At 55.5% G+C, this 18,407-nt stretch overlaps 1 protein-coding gene across 1 annotated transcript; it reads left to right on the top strand.

Moving 5' to 3' along the window:
- Positions 1-376: 376 nt before the first annotated feature.
- On the top strand, positions 377-18,189 carry TTC22 (tetratricopeptide repeat domain 22). The gene is made up of 7 exons (XM_032839754.1): positions 377-979; positions 13,012-13,067; positions 13,265-13,380; positions 13,665-13,783; positions 15,055-15,216; positions 16,826-16,978; positions 17,520-18,189. The coding sequence occupies exons 1-7, from the start codon at positions 413-415 to the stop codon at positions 18,048-18,050; spliced, it is 1,704 nt and encodes a 567-aa protein (XP_032695645.1). The 5' UTR covers positions 377-412; the 3' UTR covers positions 18,051-18,189.
- Positions 18,190-18,407: the final 218 nt, after the last annotated feature.

Below are 18,407 nucleotides of genomic sequence, written 5' to 3'. Positions count from 1 at the left end.
TTGGGCACAGCCCGAGTTCTGTGACCTGGGCAAGTCCTTTCCTCCTAAGCCTGATTCCGCATCAGCTGAGCAGAGAGAGTAAAAACAGGCCTTTCGCTATGCACCGCGGTTTTAGCGCCCTGCACTTGACAATGCACCTGTATTTCGGGCACACCTGGTTGTGCAATGCTGGTGTCTAAGAGCCACTGAGCAGCGAAAGCCCGACACGCCCACAGGGCCCTCCCAGGGCCCGAAGCTCAAACCCTCCCACCAGAGGGAGGTGCCCCGGGACCCGGAGGCAGCAGGACCCTGGGCCTTCGCGCGCTCGCGCTGCCCCTCGCCTTCCGCTCCGGGCTCCCCTGGGGGAGCCTCAGCCGCTGCACCCCCGCAGCCTCCGGGGCAGGAGCGAAGCCCGGAGAGCGGCGGGGCTGCCATGGCGGAGCCGGAGGCCACGGCCGAGGACCTGGACGCCCTCATCGACGACCTGGACTACCTGCCGGGCCACTTCCACCTGGAGATGCAGCTGAACTTCGAGCCGCGCTCGCCGGCCTCGCTCCGCGCCCGGGACCTGAAGCTGCAGCGGGACGGCTTGCAGCAAGAGCTCGAGCTGGCGGCCGCCCCGCAGCGCCCCGCCGTGCGCCACCTCCTAGGCGCCTTCGCCTTCTATCTCGACGAACTGGGCGAGGCCCGCGAGCGCTTCCTCGAGGTGGCCCGCGAGGACCCGGGCAACCTCAACGCCTGGGCCAACCTGGCGCACGTGTACGGGCGGCTGGGCCAGGAGGAAGAGGAGGAGGCGTGCGCCGGGCGTCTGGCGGGCCTCATGGGCCTGGCAGCGGAGCGCGAGGCGGCGGGGGACCCCCAGCTCCGTGCGGCGCGCTGCCTGGCGGAGCAGGGCTATGCGCACGGCTTCGACGTGGGCTGCACCAGCCCGGAGGAGCGAGCGCAGGTGCTGGCCGCCGGCATCGCGCTGTACGAGAAGGCGCTGGGCTACGCGCAGCAGGTGAGTGACCCGGTCCCAGGTCGGGAGGGCTGGCGTCGTGGCCCCCAGCGTCTTCAAGGACGTGCCTGCACCCCAGACTGTCCCCAAACCCTGGCCCTTTGGCTTCCGGAATGCCCTGCCAGGGCGCCTCTCCCAGACCGGCCTGTAGCTTTTCTCTGCTAGGGCGGAGACCTGCTTCCTAGCGGGACAGTCTGCCTAAGTTTCTTTTCTGGCAACGCTGCAAAATCTGAGTTGGCCGACTCATCCTTCTCATCTTGATTCTCCCAGCAAGCACATGCCCATGCGCCTGCGCACATCGCCCAAGTAAATGACATACCCAATCCCACAACGCAACTTGGGTAGCATTCTTAGCTCCTCTCTCTTCCGCTTCCCCCACCTTCCCCATCTGCTGAGACCCCAAATCCCTGTCCATTGGGCCTGCTCATATCTCTAAGATCTAGCCACGCCTCCCCAGCCTCTCTCTGCCAGCCCAGCCTCACCGTTTCCTGCCTGACTGGTGTAGTTGCCATTATCCTGCGTGGGTCCTTGCCCTCCTGCCTGACCCTTCTGCCTTTTCTTCACCTTGTTCAGTCTTACCGGCCATGGTAGCTGCTTCCACCCCTGGTAACTCCCCACTGCCTGGCAGATAAGTCCAAGGCTCTCCAGTGGGCACCTGAGACCCTCCATGCTCTTCCACTCTGCTTTCTCTCTCCCATGTCCTCCCTTCCAGCCATGCTTTGCCACAGCCTGCTTCCCTGTGTCCCCCCAGTGGGCAAGTCTCCTTACAGCTCACCTTGCCACTCCCTTGGCCTCTTTCTATGATGCCCTTCTGCTCCATCTTTGACCGGAAGGTTCGCCCCAGTCTTGGGTTTGTCACAGGCATCCCCTCTTCCAGGAAGCCTCCCCAGACTTCTGCAGGGTGGGTCAGGTGCCTGCCCTGGGCTCCCACAGCACTGCTCACCCTGTCAGTTCACAAATCTGTCTCCTTAGTTCAGCCTTGAGGTCTCTGAGAGCGGGGATAACATCTGTCTGGTTTATCACTGCAAACCCTATACCAGGCACAGTGCCTGGCACACAGTAGTGCTCAATAAATATATCTTGAATACTTGTATGGGCAGAATAGGGCCTTGCACTGAGTAGAAAAACTCCAGGTGTATTGGTTACCTATAGCTGCATAACAGATATCCTCCAAAACTTACCGGCTTAAAACAAGAAACATTTATTGCCTTGTAGTTTTTGTGGACCAAGAATCCAGGCATGGCTGAGCTGGGTGCCTCTGGGCTGTGTTCTCATCTGAAGGCTTGCTCAGTTGCGGGGAACACCTGCTTCCAAGTTCCCTCATGTGGCTGTTGGCAGGATTTCAGTTCCTCACTGGCTGTTGGCCAGAAGCCCCCCTGAGGTCCTTGCCCCGTGGACATCCTGTCACTTTTGCTATGGTCTGTTCCCTAGAAGGGAGTCAGTCACTAGTTCTAGCTCACACTCAAAGAGATGGCACTACACAAGGACACGAACACCAGATGGGGATCTCTGGGAGCCATCTCAAAGGTTAACTGCATTGGATGACAGAGGGTGTTTTCCTCCTGTTACAGAAAAGGAAACCACGGTTCAGAGAAATACCATGACTTTTCCGTGAAGGTAGGGTTTAGCTGATAACCATGATGTTTTATAATGGCTTAGATTGGTGATAATTAGATAACAACACGCCTTCACACAGGACTCCATTCACAAAACTGCTGCACACTCCCTTGGAGCCTTTTCCACCCAAAACCCCTTCCATCTTCAGAGAGGAAATGTGGAGTGCAGGCCTCAGGGAACGCCAGGTGGAGGGCACAGACTTGAGTTCAACAGAGCAGCACAGGGTAGAGGTTAAAACGGGAGACTCCGGGTCAGACACTCCAGATCAAATCCCAACTCCCCGACGTTCTCTCCCCTCCAGCCCATCCTTAGCATCACGGAGCTTCTATTTCCCTCCCTGTAAAATTGGGATAATAATGGTCCCCATGTCCTGGGCTCCCTCCACCATCAGAGGAGGGCATTCTTGGTTGGTAGGTTTCATAATAAAGAGCTGACATTTGGAAAGCACTAGGAAAAGAGTGTGCACAGAGCCAGCAAATAGCACATGACACCCACCTCTCCTGGGCAGGCCTGGGGAGTCTTCTCTGCCTCGGGGAGGGGGGTGTAGCTATGACCATTCCGTGGAGCCCATAGGGACCCAGGTTTTTGTTTAAAAGCCTGAGCCTAAGGCCTGAATACCTGCTGCCATCAGCAGGAGGCACGGACAGTGTCGTGTGTACTGACTGTGGTCCCAGCGGCAGAGGAGGGCATAAAGGGCCCTCAGATAGGAGCAAGGAGGCCTCCTGGGCCTTCCCTTCTGGGCTGTGGTTTCCTCCTATGTGAAATGGGGGCAGAGAGAGGGGGAACTGGATGGTCCACAAAGCCCATTCCTGCTCTCAGGAAGGCTGGGGGAAGGCTTCCTGGAGGAGGTGAGCATGGAGGCAGAGGTTTAGGCTTAGGGATCAGACAGGGTCCAGCATCTCTCTTCCTGACACCGGTCAGCCTAGCCATGGTGGGGGCCACCCCCAACCCCGACCTCCCCACCCGCTTACCCTCACCATGAGCAACCCCCAGAGGATGGAATGTCACGCAGAGCGCTGCCCAGGGCTTCAGGGAGGGAACTGACTGCTTCAGGTAGGCAGTGGCCCGGCACTGAGCTCCATGCTCTGTCTTCAGGTCTCTGGTCAATGCGGCCTTGGTCAGTGCCTGCGTCACAGGAGAAAGTTGGGGATTTGGAGCTCCCATTTTTCATCTGAGACTTGGAAGAGATCATAGCTGCAAAGCACCTGGCACAGAGTAGATGCTCAAGAAATGGCCACGTTGGGGTAACAATGATGATTCCATTGTCGTTAGAGCAGGAGGCTTGGGCTCAATCACCCAGCTCTTACGTTTTTGTGGTGTGGCTTTGGACAAGTCACTTTTCGTCTCTGGTCTTGGCGTCTGCTTCATGAGGGCACTCCCAGCAGGGGTGTGGTGTGTGTGAAGGTCCTGGGGTGAGGACCTGCAGAGCCTGCCGGTGTTAGTGACAGCCGAATGGCTTAGAAAGAGGGCAGCCAGAAGCTTCTCACGGAGGAGCCCAAGCTGGCCCGGGAACTGCTGACTCGGTCTCTGAAATCTGCTTCCCGCCCTCCTCTTCAGCTGCTTCTGACCTCCCAGCAACCAGAAACCACCTCTGCTCCTCCCAACATACTGTGCTCTCTCATATCTCCCTGCCTGGAAAGTAGACTCCATCCCTCAAAACCCTGCTCAGATGTCACCTCCGCCTTGAAGCCTTCCTTCATGCAACACGCACCTTCACACACCATAATACCTGTGAACGTCTTCTGTGCATGTCTTCCAGACTCCATCTCAGTCCCCACAAGAACCTTCTGATCCTGTGTCACAGAAGCGGGAACTGAGGCATAGTTGGGCTCAGTAACTGGCCCAGGGTCACAGAGCTAGTAAGTGGCAGTGGAATCCACCACACCCTGTCTAACAACAAAGCCTTTGCTGTCTCTGTGGAGGTCAGGGGGTGGGGGGCGCACTAAGTGCAGACGGCTGGTGGGTGGTGAGGGATTTTGTACACGGACTGTGTCCTGGAGATCTAGGGCAGAGGAAGCTTCGGGCAACAGGAGGTGGGTTGCTATGTGTGGGAGGGAGAGGGTGGGAAGGAAGGGGGCAGAGACCAGGTCAGAGTCAGGGCCAGGGAAAGAGGTGGTGGGACTCCTGCTGAGAGGGTCTGACCCATGGGGGGACAGCTGGGGGTGGGCAGCTCGTGGTCTGGATCCATCCTGTGCTGTGGCTAGGAGAGATTTTTCTATCTGCCTGGGGCTGGGACTGTCTCAGGCAGGGAGGAGTCCCTGGTGCTCAAAGGCTGTAGAAGGACTAGAGAACCAGGGCTTGTCTGCTAACTGAAATGACCAGAGAAAACCTTGTACAGTTAATAATTTTGCCCGTAACCCAAAAATAAACCCAGTGTGTATGCACGTGTGCATGTGTGTGTAAGGGGGTGTTTGTTACTCCTGTTCTCAGCTCTTCACTCCCTCCTGTTTTTCTTCAAGTCACAACAATGTGAGAAGGCAGGTTGCTCTTACCTGTCATTTCTGTCGTCCTACCATCACCCCCTTCACGCAGGTGTGGGCTTGCACACGCAGAGTCATGGGGGGATTTCCCGGTGACAAATCTCAAAGTGGTGGTGGTGGGGGGTGTTAGGGGTTTTGGAGGTAGACAGACTGAGTTAAAATTCTTTCTCCGTCACGGTAGTACAGGTAAGTCATTTTACTTCCCAGAACCTCTGTTTCCTCATCTGCAAAATGGGATTCTAACGCCCATCTCACTGGGTGGCCATGAGGACTGAGAGAACATGGAAGGCTGTGTCAAGGCCCAGCCTTCTCCCTGTGCCCTGGGCCTCTCTCTAGCCCCCCACCATCCAGTGTCCAGCATAGGGTGGGACACCCAAGAGGTCTTTTAACTGTTACTAAATTTCATTTCACTGAATCACTGGACTTTGAGTCTTCAAATCCCCCCCCCTTTTTTTTAATAAGGTAACTTGAACCTCTGTTTCTCTAAAAAATACCCCTGTCCCAAGCTAGCTCTGGTATATTTGATTGTCTCCCCTTTGCCCTGGCACCGGTGACTTGACACACACATGCCCACGCATGCGTGCACTCCCACAGGCCTGTCCCCTGCTTATGGTGCGGGGGGATAGCACGAGGGGTGCCAGGCCTGGAGTTCAGAATTTTATATTCATTAGTGCATTTGATCATTGTTCAGACTCACAGACACGCTGCCCGTTGAGAAGTGTGATTTGCCATCACACCAAGGACATGACAGGCTCAGAGAGGGCAGCGAGGGCACCATTGGTCAGAAACCCCAGGGGCCCCTGCGCACACGTGGGCATGCACGCGCATGCATGCGAGCGTGCACACACACACACACACACACACACACACACACACACCCTCTGTACCGCTGCAGCCACGGGGAAGGCCAGCTCCAGAACCGGGAGTAAAGAACTACCCTCCTTACAGAGTTTCGGCCTCCCACATGGCCCTCCTCTCCCTCAGCCTTCCTTCCCCGCCTCTCCCCATCTCCTCCAGCACTACAGCTGCCATGAGACCTCCAGGGCCCTGTGGGGGGGGCAGTGTGCACGGTGCAGGGCAGATGCACTGATGTGAGTGTGGTCAGGGGTTCTGCGTGGGAGTCCACAACCTGGAGGGGATCCCTGCTCTGCTGGCAATGTCCAGGGTGCCCTGGGCCAGCTGCCCAGCCTCTCTGCATGTCCATGTCTGTGAAATGGGGACAGTGGTGCCTGCCTGACGGGCTTGGGGGAGGTGTAACTGTGCTCACAGACAGAAAGCCCAGCCCCAGGGACATCGATCGATGGTCACGGGCCTCCCATCCTCATCCCCCGATGGGGCTGCCAGGAGCCAGGATGCAAGGGAGCCCCAGGTCTCTCCTTCCCAGAGAGACCCCACTCTGTTTCCTCCAGCCCTTCCTGTGGTCTCCCTCGCCTAGCCCCCAGCCAGGCTTGGGAAGGGAACAATGGCATTGGGGAGGACCCCACTCCCAAGTTGGGGGCCAGGATGGGGTTCCTGCCCCAGGCCTGCCCCAACTCACTGTGGGTTAGTGGACAAGTCCCCTCCCCTCCCTGGGTCTCTGTTTCCTCCCCTGTCAAGTGAGAGCACTGGACTAAGGTGGCGGCCTGAGTGACTCAGGGACAGGAAGGACTTTGAGAAGCAGAGAAGTGGGGGAAGAAATGAACCTTCTGGGAAACCACAGCTTGGGGAACATGGAGGACAGTATCTTGAGGACTGAAGAGTTGGAGATCGCGGCAGGGTTTCACCTCTCATAGTGCTTGCAAAGAGGCACACGTACGGGCCCCCACAAATCTGAGTGATTTGATTGGGTTCGGTGAGAAAAAAGAGATGGATAACCCTAGACAGTGAGCTAGGTATTGTGCACTCATGTGCTTTTCATAGATGATCTCATTGGGTCCTCTCAGAAATGCTGGGAAACCAGAACCGGTATTAGCCCATTCTACTGATGAGCAAACTGAGGCTAGAGAAGAGTAGTGACTTGCCCAAGGGCACACAGCCAGGAGGGGCTGGCAGGAACTGAACTCAGGTCTCTTGGACTTAAAGCCCAGACTGGGGGACAGTTTTCCTGGGCTCTGGCTCCAGCCTTCTGAGTCCTTGGAACCACTCACATCTCTGAGTTTGAGGCTGACTTTTCTCCCTCTGTACCTAGCAACTTTGAGAACTGGGTTTCCCCTCCTCATTGATATAGGATCCCAGAGTCCAGCCTGCCCTTAGCCTCACCTGGCCCAGCCATCTCTTTTATAGGAGTAAAGAATGTTAAGGGCACACACAGCACAGCCGCATGGGAGGAACTGAGAACATTCGGGCATCACTGTTATTACTACAGAAGGCAAGAGACTTCTTCAGACCCACCCATCTCTACTGGTTCCAGGGCTGGGTTTGGACCCAGGGCTAGAAAGGGTCCCTCTTCCCTAAGGACAGTGGGATAGAGAAGTGGCTCCATACAGTTCTGCAAGTCTAGGCAACCAGAGCAGGGAAAGATGACTCGCCTCGGTGACATGACAGACCTAGGATCAGGTCACTCCAGCCCGAATCTGCAACCCCATAAGCTCTCTTGCAAAGGGCAGTGAGAATGGGAAGCTGTGGTCAGTCTGCTCAAATCTTAAATTCCATGAAGACCATCCAGAGAAGCCAGGACAGGGAGGCATAGTGGCTTACTACCATGGCACAGTGCTGCCCCTTCAAACCCCTCCCACCAGTCACCTTGACCGCCCCCACCAACCTGCCTGTGACACAGGAGGGCCAAGTGGGATCATCGCATTTGTGGATGCAGAAACCGAGGCCCAGACTGGGCTGGGGGCCTTTCCAGGAGCCCCGGGGGAGGGAAAGGCAGGAATGGGCAATCCCATAACTGTTTATCTCTGCAACCCCTGTGACAGGAGCTGGGTGAGGGGGAGGGAAAACCCTGCCCTTTCTGGGGCACGTCCCACAGGTGGGGTGGGGGCGGGGCTCGGCGTGCAGAGCAGGAAGGCTGCTGCCTGTCATCACAGAGGACATTCCAGTTGTGCAGGAAGAACGCACTCCCAAGGCCTACCACCTCATGACTTTGATTTCTGCAGCGTCAGCCCTCACAGGGTCAGCGTGATGAGGTGGAAAGAACAGGGGCATTGGAGGGAAGCAGATGTGAACTTGAATCCTGGCACTCCCACCCAGGGCTACGAAGCGGGGTGGCGGCTTTTTTTTTTATTGGACTGTTTCCTCACCCAGGAAAGGAGGCAGGTACATTTCACCTTCTCGGGCTGCTGGGAGGATCCATTCCCCGGAGGTGCTGAAACGCCCAATGGAGAGTTCATGCTCTTTGCTCCTTCAAATCCTCCCTCTCCCCAAGGAGAACTGTTCTGCTCTCAGGAATCAGAAATGGAGGGTACAACATCATCAGGAGCAACATTCAAATTGCAAGGCAATTATTTTCCAGCAAGGTCTTTCTATAGCCTGTACAGATGCATAAAAATTCACTGCTCATTGGTATACTAAAAGATCTTCTCCTGAAATTCTTGAAAGAGCCAATTTCCAGGTTTCAGTCTGGGCTTACACTGGCCCTGACATGGTCCCATCTCAGTTTTCCCATCTGTGCTAAGAGAGTAACTTTACACTCCACACAGGATGGTCTGAGGACCAAATGGCATCGGTGTGCGTCCACTCTGTAAAGGGTAAACGCTGTGCAAACCCTTGCAGCTGAATGTTGTGGAAAGAACACAAACTTGAAGTCAGAGAAACCTGGCCTGAAATGTCAGATTAAGTGGGCAAGCCTCTGCCTCTTCGAGCCTTCCCGCTCTCTCAAGTGAGGGAGATAACAGTGCGCCCCGGCCCGGGTAGCAGGGAAATGTCCTGAGAACCCCTTGCCTGAGGGCTGCGCCTTACTCAGTGAGTCCCAGGGTCTGAGGACTTCACTTGAGGGTCAGTGCTGGTGCCTGGGCCTTGCCCAGCTCCCTCCCCCTGATCTGCCATGGAGTGGTGACCTAATGTGAGACCCCTTCCAGCCTGCAGCCTGGGCAGGTTCCCTCTTCAGACCCCGGAACCCCCAGTTCTCAGGGTTATGAAGGACCCAACAAGAGAAAGGGTGGTGTGCTGCCCAGAGCCCACACCCAGCAGCCCCTTGGGGAATACTCCTTCTCTGTTAGAAGCCCTCTCCAGGCCTCCCAGGCTGCCTCCACCACCTTGCTTCTGGGAGCTATCAACTCCGGAAGTGAGAGCCTTGCAGCTTTAAGAAGTTTCAGGGCAATTTTATTCTCTAGGAGAGAGGTGGAACAGCCCCTCCCATCTCTAGGAGGGAAGAGGGGAACCAAAGGCCTGTTTAATTTAATTTAACGCACTGTAGCTTGCCAGGTTGCCCCTGGTAACAGCCTCAGCTGCTGCTTTAGTTACAACCGGAAGGATTTTTAAAGAGACAGCCCATTTTCCGGCCAGGAGCGTATGGCAGAGGGCATGGTGCCCACCAGCTTCATCACGGGGTTAGAGGATTAAAGCTCATGGCAGGAGAGGCCTCAGGCTAGATCTGTTTGGGCCACTCACTCCAATCCGAATCTGCAACCCCATAAGCCCTCTTGCAAATGTCACTCTTTGGCAGAATCTGAGGAGGGACTACGTTTGGGATTTGTCACAGAGAGGTCACTCAGCTAGCGACTTTTCTGAAAATCTGTCTTAGCCTTCAAGTTGAAGGGAACCAGGAGATTGGAGTTACCCCTGCAATTCAGGTATATCGCCACCAGGTGGTAGTATTGCCCGCGTAGTGCAAACCACAACCAGGCTCTTGAATTACTCAAGGATACCAATGGGTTTTTAGCCCTGATACTAACTAGCGTGTTACTGGATAAGTTGCTTCACCTCTGCGGTCTCGGTGTTCTCAGAGGGAGAATGAGAGTGATCAAGGAAACAGTGCTGAGGACAAGGCTTGGGGCTAGGATGATGAAGGCATGATTGGGGTGTCAGCTCTGTCTGGTACTAGCTGTGATTTGGGCACATAGCTTACTTTCTTGTGGCTTAAATGCCAAACAAGAGGAACAGGGAGATCCCTAAGGATACCACGTGACTCTCCAACACTGGGGGTCTGTGAAGGGGAGAAAGGTGCATGGGACCCCCACAGGGAATCCGAGGCGGTAGTAGCACAGTGGGTGGGTGGGGGGTGCAGTGGAGAGCAGGGTGATCCAGGACCCCTCTGGGATCCTGAGAGGTCATTGCCCCGGAGGGATATGAAATGAGCCCAATGGACAGTGCAGCCTCCTGGACTCCCCCAAGCCTGCTCAGCTCTAACCCAAGCTAGGAGAAAGGGGTCCGACACTTAAGGAGCGTGTACTCTGGGCTGGACACTGCCTGCACAATGCCTGCGAGTTCCATATTGTTACCCCTTTGCAGATAAGGACACAGCCTCCGAGAGGTAACTCATCTGTCCGGGGTCACCTGCCTCACATGGCCAGGTCTGTCGGCCGCCTGAGCCTCTGCTCGCACTCATGGCCATACCTCCCTGTCGGAAGGCTGAACGAGGCAGCAGGTTCCGTTTCTCCCCACCAGGACTCAGCTTGGCCAACCTCAAAGTGGGCATGTGGCCAGAGGTCACGAGATCATCCCTCTAGACAACCAGGAAGCCTGAGGCACTTCACACAATCACACACTGACATTACGTCCCAGTCTTTGGCCAGTGTGGCCCACGGTAGTGGCCCCATGACTCTGAGTCCCCCTTCCTATGTCCCAGGTGCCGTATAGGTAGAGCAGGTACGGTTATCCAGCAGCCCATCCTAGGCTTTTGCTTTAGCAAATGTTCCCCACTGAAGCCTTCTGCCGTTGGCAACTGCCGCCCTCCACGCCGGACAGCCCTGTTCCCAGCCAAAGCCCCATGTGTGTATTCCCACCTATGTGACAGGAGGACTGTCCAAAGTGGTATGAGTGTAAAACACACTGGATCTGGGCACTGCCCTTTCTATGGCTTCCCACTGCCCTGCACAAGAATCCCCGGGCCTGAGCCAGGCACTTGGGGGCCCCTCCTGATGTCCCCCTCTGGCTCATTCTCCCGCCCCTTACAACACGCCATGCTCCCTCACCTCCAACTGAGCTTAGGCACACGATGTTCCTCCATCTGCTCTCTTCTCTCATGGTGTCCACCTGGATGGTTCCTCCTTGTCCTGGAGAAGCCTGCTCCAGCAAGCCCTCCTCTAGAAGCTCTGTGGGCACTCCTGTATCGTGCAGGGTACTTCCTCCCATAACCCCTGGCTTTCCTTCCGCTCGCACTGTGATATGATCAGGATTTCGCCCCAGACTGGGAGCTCCTAAAGGTGGGACCAGCCTGGGCCAAACAGAGAAGGTACTTGGTGAATAGTGGCTAAGAAATGTGCTTAGAAGGGACTCTTCTGGGGGCTCTGGCCTGAACCTGGGTCAAGACCCTGCCTCGATGGGCAGTCACACCTCTCAGTGCAACTGGACTCACAGGACCCCCTTTCTCTCTTCTCCCTCCAAGCTCATCCACAGTCTCCCCAGACCACCTGCGGCATAACTTGTGGACATTTGCTCCCCACCACGCCCCACTCACACATTCCATGCTCCATGCTCACCAGGTGCACCCTGTGTCTCCACACTAACCCTTCATCCGGAATGTCCTTGGCCCCCTCCCCACCCTCTGAAATACCACTGCTCTTCAAGACTCACCTGACAGCAGGACCTTCCTCCACAAGACCTTCTTAGAGTCTTTTGGCTGGGAGTGGCCTCCCCATCCTACTGCATCTTCCCACATCTCTCTCATGGCCTTGTTCAGACTTGGCCTCTTACTAGTGTTACAGGAAACCTGGTGTGTTAGCAGAGCATTGGGCTTTGGACCCTCACAAAGGGAGTTCAAGTTCCAGCTCTGACACTTATGTGCTGTGTGACCTTAGGCAAGTCCCTTAACCTCTCTGAGCCTCAATATGTTCATCTGTAAAAGGCAGATGATACCTACCCAATAAATAGTTGAGAGATTGAGAGGGTGGGTGTTGGGATCCTTGCACATGACAGCCACCCAGTCAAGCTCTATTATTTATGCCTGGACCTGTTTTCCTAGCTAAGTTGTGACCCCATTTGGGCCAGGGTGCAGGTCCAATGCAGTGCTGCATCCCTATAGCACTTAGCACAGGGCCTTACACCACAGATGCCCAGGAATGCTGGCAGGAGTGCGTTCACCCGGGTGCTGGGAGTAGGGGTGAAGGAATGATGAGATCCTGAGCTAAGGAGGCCATGGTGGGCGGGGGGTGGTGAGTGCAGAATCCAGCCTGGAGATCCATGCCAGGAGATGAATGTGGAGGGAGGGACCAGAGCCTGAAACAGAGCTGCCGATATGCACTAGGGGTTTTATTGGTTTTCATTAAAATTCCTTCCCGAGGCAGCAGCAGCTACTCCCATAAATAACAGCATAAATATTTTATCTGGTGCCCAAGTCAGTCTAAATGCCTGGTGAGGTTGGCAAGAATAACAGTGGGAAAATCGTTCAGGGGGGTCCTGGGCTGCGGTTGAACTCCATCAACAAGCCCAAAAGGGCTTTCTCGGGAAGGAAGGAAGCTGAGGGGTGGCGCCAAAGGGGGGAGAAGTCAGTGGACAGTGGGGGAGAGAGATGGTGACCAGTGATGGGTGGGCACTGGAATGGGGGGATCCCAGGGCACAGGTCGGGGACCCAGGGAGAGGGGAGCCTAGCTTGGAAAGCAAGATGGAGGGCAGAAGTGTATTCCCCTCCTGCCCCGTGATGGGCACCTTACGGAGGGCATTCGCACGGGTTATCTCATCGAAACCTGTACAGAGAAGTGAGGTGATTCGCCCCAGGTTACCTGGCCACCAGTGGCATATCCGGGACCACAACAGAGGCGTACCTCCTGCTTCTTGGGGTTCAGGGCAAGTGTGGGAATCTGTGAACAATGGCCTGTGGGCCTCAGTAACAGCACCACGGGCCATCCTCTGCTTTCCTAGATCCCCATGGAGGAGAAAAGGGGCTGGTACTTCACCATGACAACGCTCTTCATCAGGTCAGGCTGGGGAGCCAGGGACTGGACAGCGGGAGGGTGACATGTGGCCTGGGATCCAGGGAAGAGGTGGCTGAGTCCATTTCCGTGGCAAGGGCTCCCCAAGTTCCCCTCCATGCCACTAACCTGGGGAATGCTCACAGCACCCTGGGGACAGCTGAGATGGGTGCCAGCCACCCACATCCCCTTCTTGGCCACAGGCTAGATGGCATCTTCCTGGAACTGGGCAGCGAGGAGCAGAAGAGGCTGTCCGCCTTCAACCGCACCCTGGCCCTGCTCCGGCAGGTGCTCAAGTCCTCGAACCCCCACCACCAAGGTAGGGCTTCCTGGCTCCCCCTTTACCTGTCGTCAGCCTTGCCTGTCATTGTCCCCACCTCTAGCATCGTTTTCCTTTTTGGGACACCCTGTCTCTCTCTCTCTCACCCTCTGTCCCATATACTCATTCATTCATCTCACAGAATGCAGGCACCTTCCCACCGAACACAGGCACCTTGCACCTTGCTCAGTGATTTCATGCCACGGACCCTTCCTCTTCGTAGGCCCCCTCCCTTTCTCCACCCCGCTGCTTCCTAGACACCCTCTCCCACACTTCACCCCCAGCTCTAGCCTGGTGTTACCTCGGGATGCTGCTGGAGAGGAAGGACACCTTCTCCACCACCCCCATGGGTGTCCACGACTGCGGGTACTCGGGAACGGACCCCCTGGACTGCTTTGGCAAGGTATGTCCCCTGGCCACACCCACTCTCCAAACTGGGATGGAGCGTGATTCCCCAGCCTCTGCTCCTGGAACCCGCTGCTTCTCTGGGTGTGTCCCACCACCCCAAGTGCGTGACCTGGCTCTCCCTCCTCTCTTCATTTAAAACAACAGTGATAATTTGTCATCGTTCCTCTTTGCTAAAGAATCAGAACCTCTCCACACCCAGTCCCCGAGCCTGCTTCTCCAGCCATCTTCTAAGCTCTTCACCATGTCTCAGATATACCCAGACTTCTCCCTTTCAGGCCAAGGTTCTCACTGTCCCTCCCCACCCCCAGTGACATAGTGGAAAGTAGATGGGCTTAGCTGGGATCTTGTGCCAGCACTGCCCACGGGCCATGGGACCCTATGCAAGTCACTTCCATCTCTGAACCTCATTATGTGTTAATGATGTCGTCTACCTTCTAGGTCATTGAGAGACTCAGAAGAAGTCGTGCTTGAAAGAGTTCACTGTAAACTGTAAAGTGCTGTTCAAGTCTTGTTCTTGGGCACCTTGCTTATGTGGTAGTTCCCACACTTAGCTCAGTTTTGAAGTCTTTCCTGAAGGCCGGGCACGCTGTGATATCCATTGACCTGTGCACTCAGCACAGTGCCCCGCATGGGGCCCATCCCTCATATTTGCTGGTGGGTAGATTAATGAGCAGGTCCTTGATGAGAGATCTTAAAACAGAATAGAAGTGCTGGTTCATGAGGATTCTGAGAGTTGTGTCTAATTTAACAAACACGATACCTTCGCCCCTCCTTAAGATCCTATCCCATGCCCCGGCACAGAGATGAGTCCCTGCAGGAGTTCACTATCCTGGAGGCAGAAACACACAGGACAGGCAGTGGTCAGTAACAGTAGAGAGAGGAGATGCTACGGCCCCGATAGAAACACTGCTATAGAAGTATGGGGGAGGTAAAAGGCTGATTCTGACCCTCCTTCCAACAGCCCTGGGAAACTGGGCGAGCATACACTGGGTGTGTCCGAGGAAGAGAGGTTTGCCTGGGGTATGGAGGGATTCACTGGACAGGACACATGAACATGGCAGAGAGCATGGGAGTTGGGCTCTTGGAAGTTGAGTGCCAGTGAGTTGTACGCTAAAGTGTTGGGTTCCATGGTATGTCCAAACTTACTGGCAGGTGGATTTAGGGAATCAGAGCATTGCAGTGACATGGCCCTATCCAGAGATGGGAGATCTACAGGTCAGGCAAATAACCCAAATAGTTTTCTCTTACCCTCTCTCCCTTCCCTAGGCCATTGAGACAGCCAAGGACCACCCCACCATCCTGAATCGCCTGGCCAAAATCTTCCACTTCCTAGGAAAGCAGGATATGGCCATTGGAACCTGCAACATGGCTCTGGATAGCCTACGAGATCCAGAGCTCAACTGGCAGGCGTACTGCACTAGGGCCAATGTGAGTCAGCCTGCAGGCTCCGCCTCGCCCTGCCACCAGGAATCAGAGAACACAGGCCAGGGGTTAAGACTGTGTTGCCAGAGCCCAAAGGTCACAGAGTGAGCCTTCACGGAGGAAAGGAGCTTAGGAGTCATGGAGACAAAAGTTTTGTGTTCTGTAAGGTTGCTGAGTGAAAGAATGAAGGAGACTCCCACCTGCCACAGGCACCCCGCTACAACCACCGGTCAATGACCTCCAGCCTCTACTCGGTCAGCACTCTGTACAGACTGACTGACCTTGGTTGAAATCTGGCCCCTCAAGCTATTACTCTGGGACTGGGGACAAGTCACTTCTCAAAAACCCCATTCCCTGAACTGTAAGGTATGGGTCATGACTTCGGGCTGGAATGCTCTTCTCCCTGATTGGTTTCCTTCCTTGATTCCTGGAGGTCTTGAAGAAAGGAAGCTTCTAGCACCATCTTACCAAAAATGTCAACCTCTCGCCAACATTTTATGTCCTCTTTTCTTGGTTTATTTTTTCTTCTTAGTGCTTATTACTCCCCAACATACTATTCATTTACCATGCATATTGTCTTTCTCTCTCCCACACTAAATATATGCTCCGTGGGGGCAGGGGATGTTGTCATTTTACTCTCTACTGCATCCTGGGTGCCTGGAACAGTGCTAGCACATAATAGGCTCTCGATCAATATTTGTGGAATGAATGAAGGCATGAACTGAGCACCTAGCATAGGCTAGATCTTGGCTAGAGTATGTTCTCTCAGTCATCATGGGCACTCTCCAAGGAAGAGAGCAGCGTACTAATTTTTCAGATGTGGAAAATAAGGCTCACAGAGGTTGAACAGCATCCTCCCCAGATCACATGCTATTAAGGGGAGCAGAGAGGGGCTGGAATTCTGCCAAGTCCAACTGGCTCCAAAGCCAGAGCTCCCCCCTCCCCCACCTTATGATGCTCTCTTGGAACCAGAGCCCACCCAGTTGGCTATAGAGCATTAAGACCTTCGGCAACAATGACCCCTTTTACCTATTTCCTCCTTCTCATGCCTCCCCTTCTGAACCTCTAGATTTTTTTAATGCTCCAAGTATGGGGGGAAAGGAGGTGTGGGGATGAAGGTAAGAGTCTGGAATCATTTATAATTTGATGCTTGTACGTTGGGGCCACCTTCCATTCCTTCTAAATTGCTTATGTGGACTCTCACAAAATCGGTGCTGCCATCCTATCTAGAATAGCCCCCTCCCCGAGACCCCTCTAGCCCACCACCCTGTTTATTTTTTCATAGCCACTTGTCACCACTGCATGCCCAGTATCTAGCACTGGGCCTGGCATAGGGTGGGCACTCAATACATATTTGCTAAATGAATGAGGGGCTCTTAACTTCATCCAACTCCCTCATTATACAGACAGGGAAACTAAGGCCCACAAAAGGTGTCATTAGCACTGCTGGCACAGAGCTAGGACCTAGAACTCTGGGGTCCCAGTCTCAGGGGCCTTCTCCACCACAGAACTTCCCTGAGTTGCTGTGGAGAAAAAGACCGGCGTCATTTAAGGTAGAAGGGAGGGCAGAAGCCCTTGCTTGGAGCATCAACCCTGAACTAACTCTCTACGGCAGATCCACCTCAGAGCCTACCTTCACGACCTGGAGCGAGCCAAGATGGGGCTCGGGGGCATGCCTGACAGGGACCACCTGTCCTGTGCCAAGGCTGACCTGGAGGAAGTGGTCAAGGTGTGCCCAAGCCTCAACACCTACCTGGACATCGGCCAGGTAAGGCAGCCTCTTGGCTTGAGTACCCAGTGGCTTACTAAAAACCCATTTACTCTCTACCAAGGCAGGCCTGGGCACTGAGGACACAGGGAGAAATACAGCTGTCCACCCCCCACCACCCGATACCCTGCCCACCTCCTACAGCCATGGTGAGGATTATAGGAGAAGATGCACATACAGCATTTAGAACAGGGCCAGGCTCTTTCTAAAGCACTCAGGAAGTGAGGGCTATTAGTCTTTATCCAAAAGTGCCTTCTGGGCGCAAGGAAATGATTACCAAGAGGTGACAATATCATAATTTTACATGCGATAAGACCGAGGCCCAGAGAGTAGCTGGCTCAAGATTATATGGCCAAGAGTGGTGAGGCTGGCACTGGAATCGCTATGTCTTCTCCTTTTCCCAGGGCGGGACCAACATTTGCCGAGAACTGTTGGAGGGAGGGTGGGAACGTCCAAGTGGAATTTTTTTTTTGAAAGCAAGTATGCGAGCGGAATGCCCAGGGAGAAAGGCTCACCGCTCCCCGCCCCACTCCCCGCCCAGGTCTACTACTACATGGGTGTGGATGCTGTGCAGGAGCTGCTGGCAGTGGACGAGGCGGCGCTGAACCAGGCGCTGGTCTTCTTGGCCAAGGCCGGTGAGTCAGAGCTGGGCGCCACGCTGCCCGAGCTGCAGCTGCTGCGCGGCAAGTGCCTGCGCATCAAGGGCGAGGAGGCCAACGCGGCGGCCTGCTTCAAGCGCGCGGTGGAGCTGGACGACACGGGCTCCAGCCACACCGAGGGCTTCGGCTGCCTGCTCGAGGCGCTGCTGGCGCAGTGGAGGCAGGCGCAGCTGAGCGACGCCGAGCTGGGCCGCGACGTGGACGCGTGGCTGCGCCGCGCCCAGGGCAAGTACCCCGCGGCGCGCCTGCGCCAGGAGCTGCAGCGCGTGTGGCGCGGCCACACGGGCGAGGTGCTGGGACTGGCCCGGGCCTTGGTGGCCCAGGGACGGCCGGCGCTGGTGCGGCTGCTCTTCGAGACCATGGAGCAGGACGGCGACGTCGGGAATGGGGGCCGCCAAGCCTTCTCCCTCTAAAGGGCGACGAAGCCCCGCCCCACCTACAGCTGACTGGACGCTCAAAACGGACCTGCCCTGCCATAGGCTGGCTGGTGAGCAGAGCCAATTAGATCCTCTTCCGGGAATTGGGATGTTGGGACCCGGCGATGAGACGCGAGGGTCGGGTGGCATCCCCCCCCACCCCACACACACCCGAGCTACAAAGGCAGGGAAGGTTGGGGCAGACGCGAGAGGCCACTGGGAAGCTGCCATATGAAGCACTGAATTGTACAAACACGCAGGAAAAGTAAGATGGATACAAGATACAGAAGGTAACTGTCTCCGTTTTGGCGGCTTTTTAGTCCCAGTGCGCAATCCTTGATACCTGAGATCCTG

This window comes from Lontra canadensis, unplaced genomic scaffold, assembly GCF_010015895.1.
Source record: "Lontra canadensis isolate GAN:19392208 unplaced genomic scaffold, GSC_riverotter_1.0 scaffold109, whole genome shotgun sequence".
NCBI lineage: Eukaryota > Metazoa > Chordata > Mammalia > Carnivora > Mustelidae > Lontra > Lontra canadensis.
This window is presented reverse-complemented; position numbering and strand designations above follow the sequence as displayed.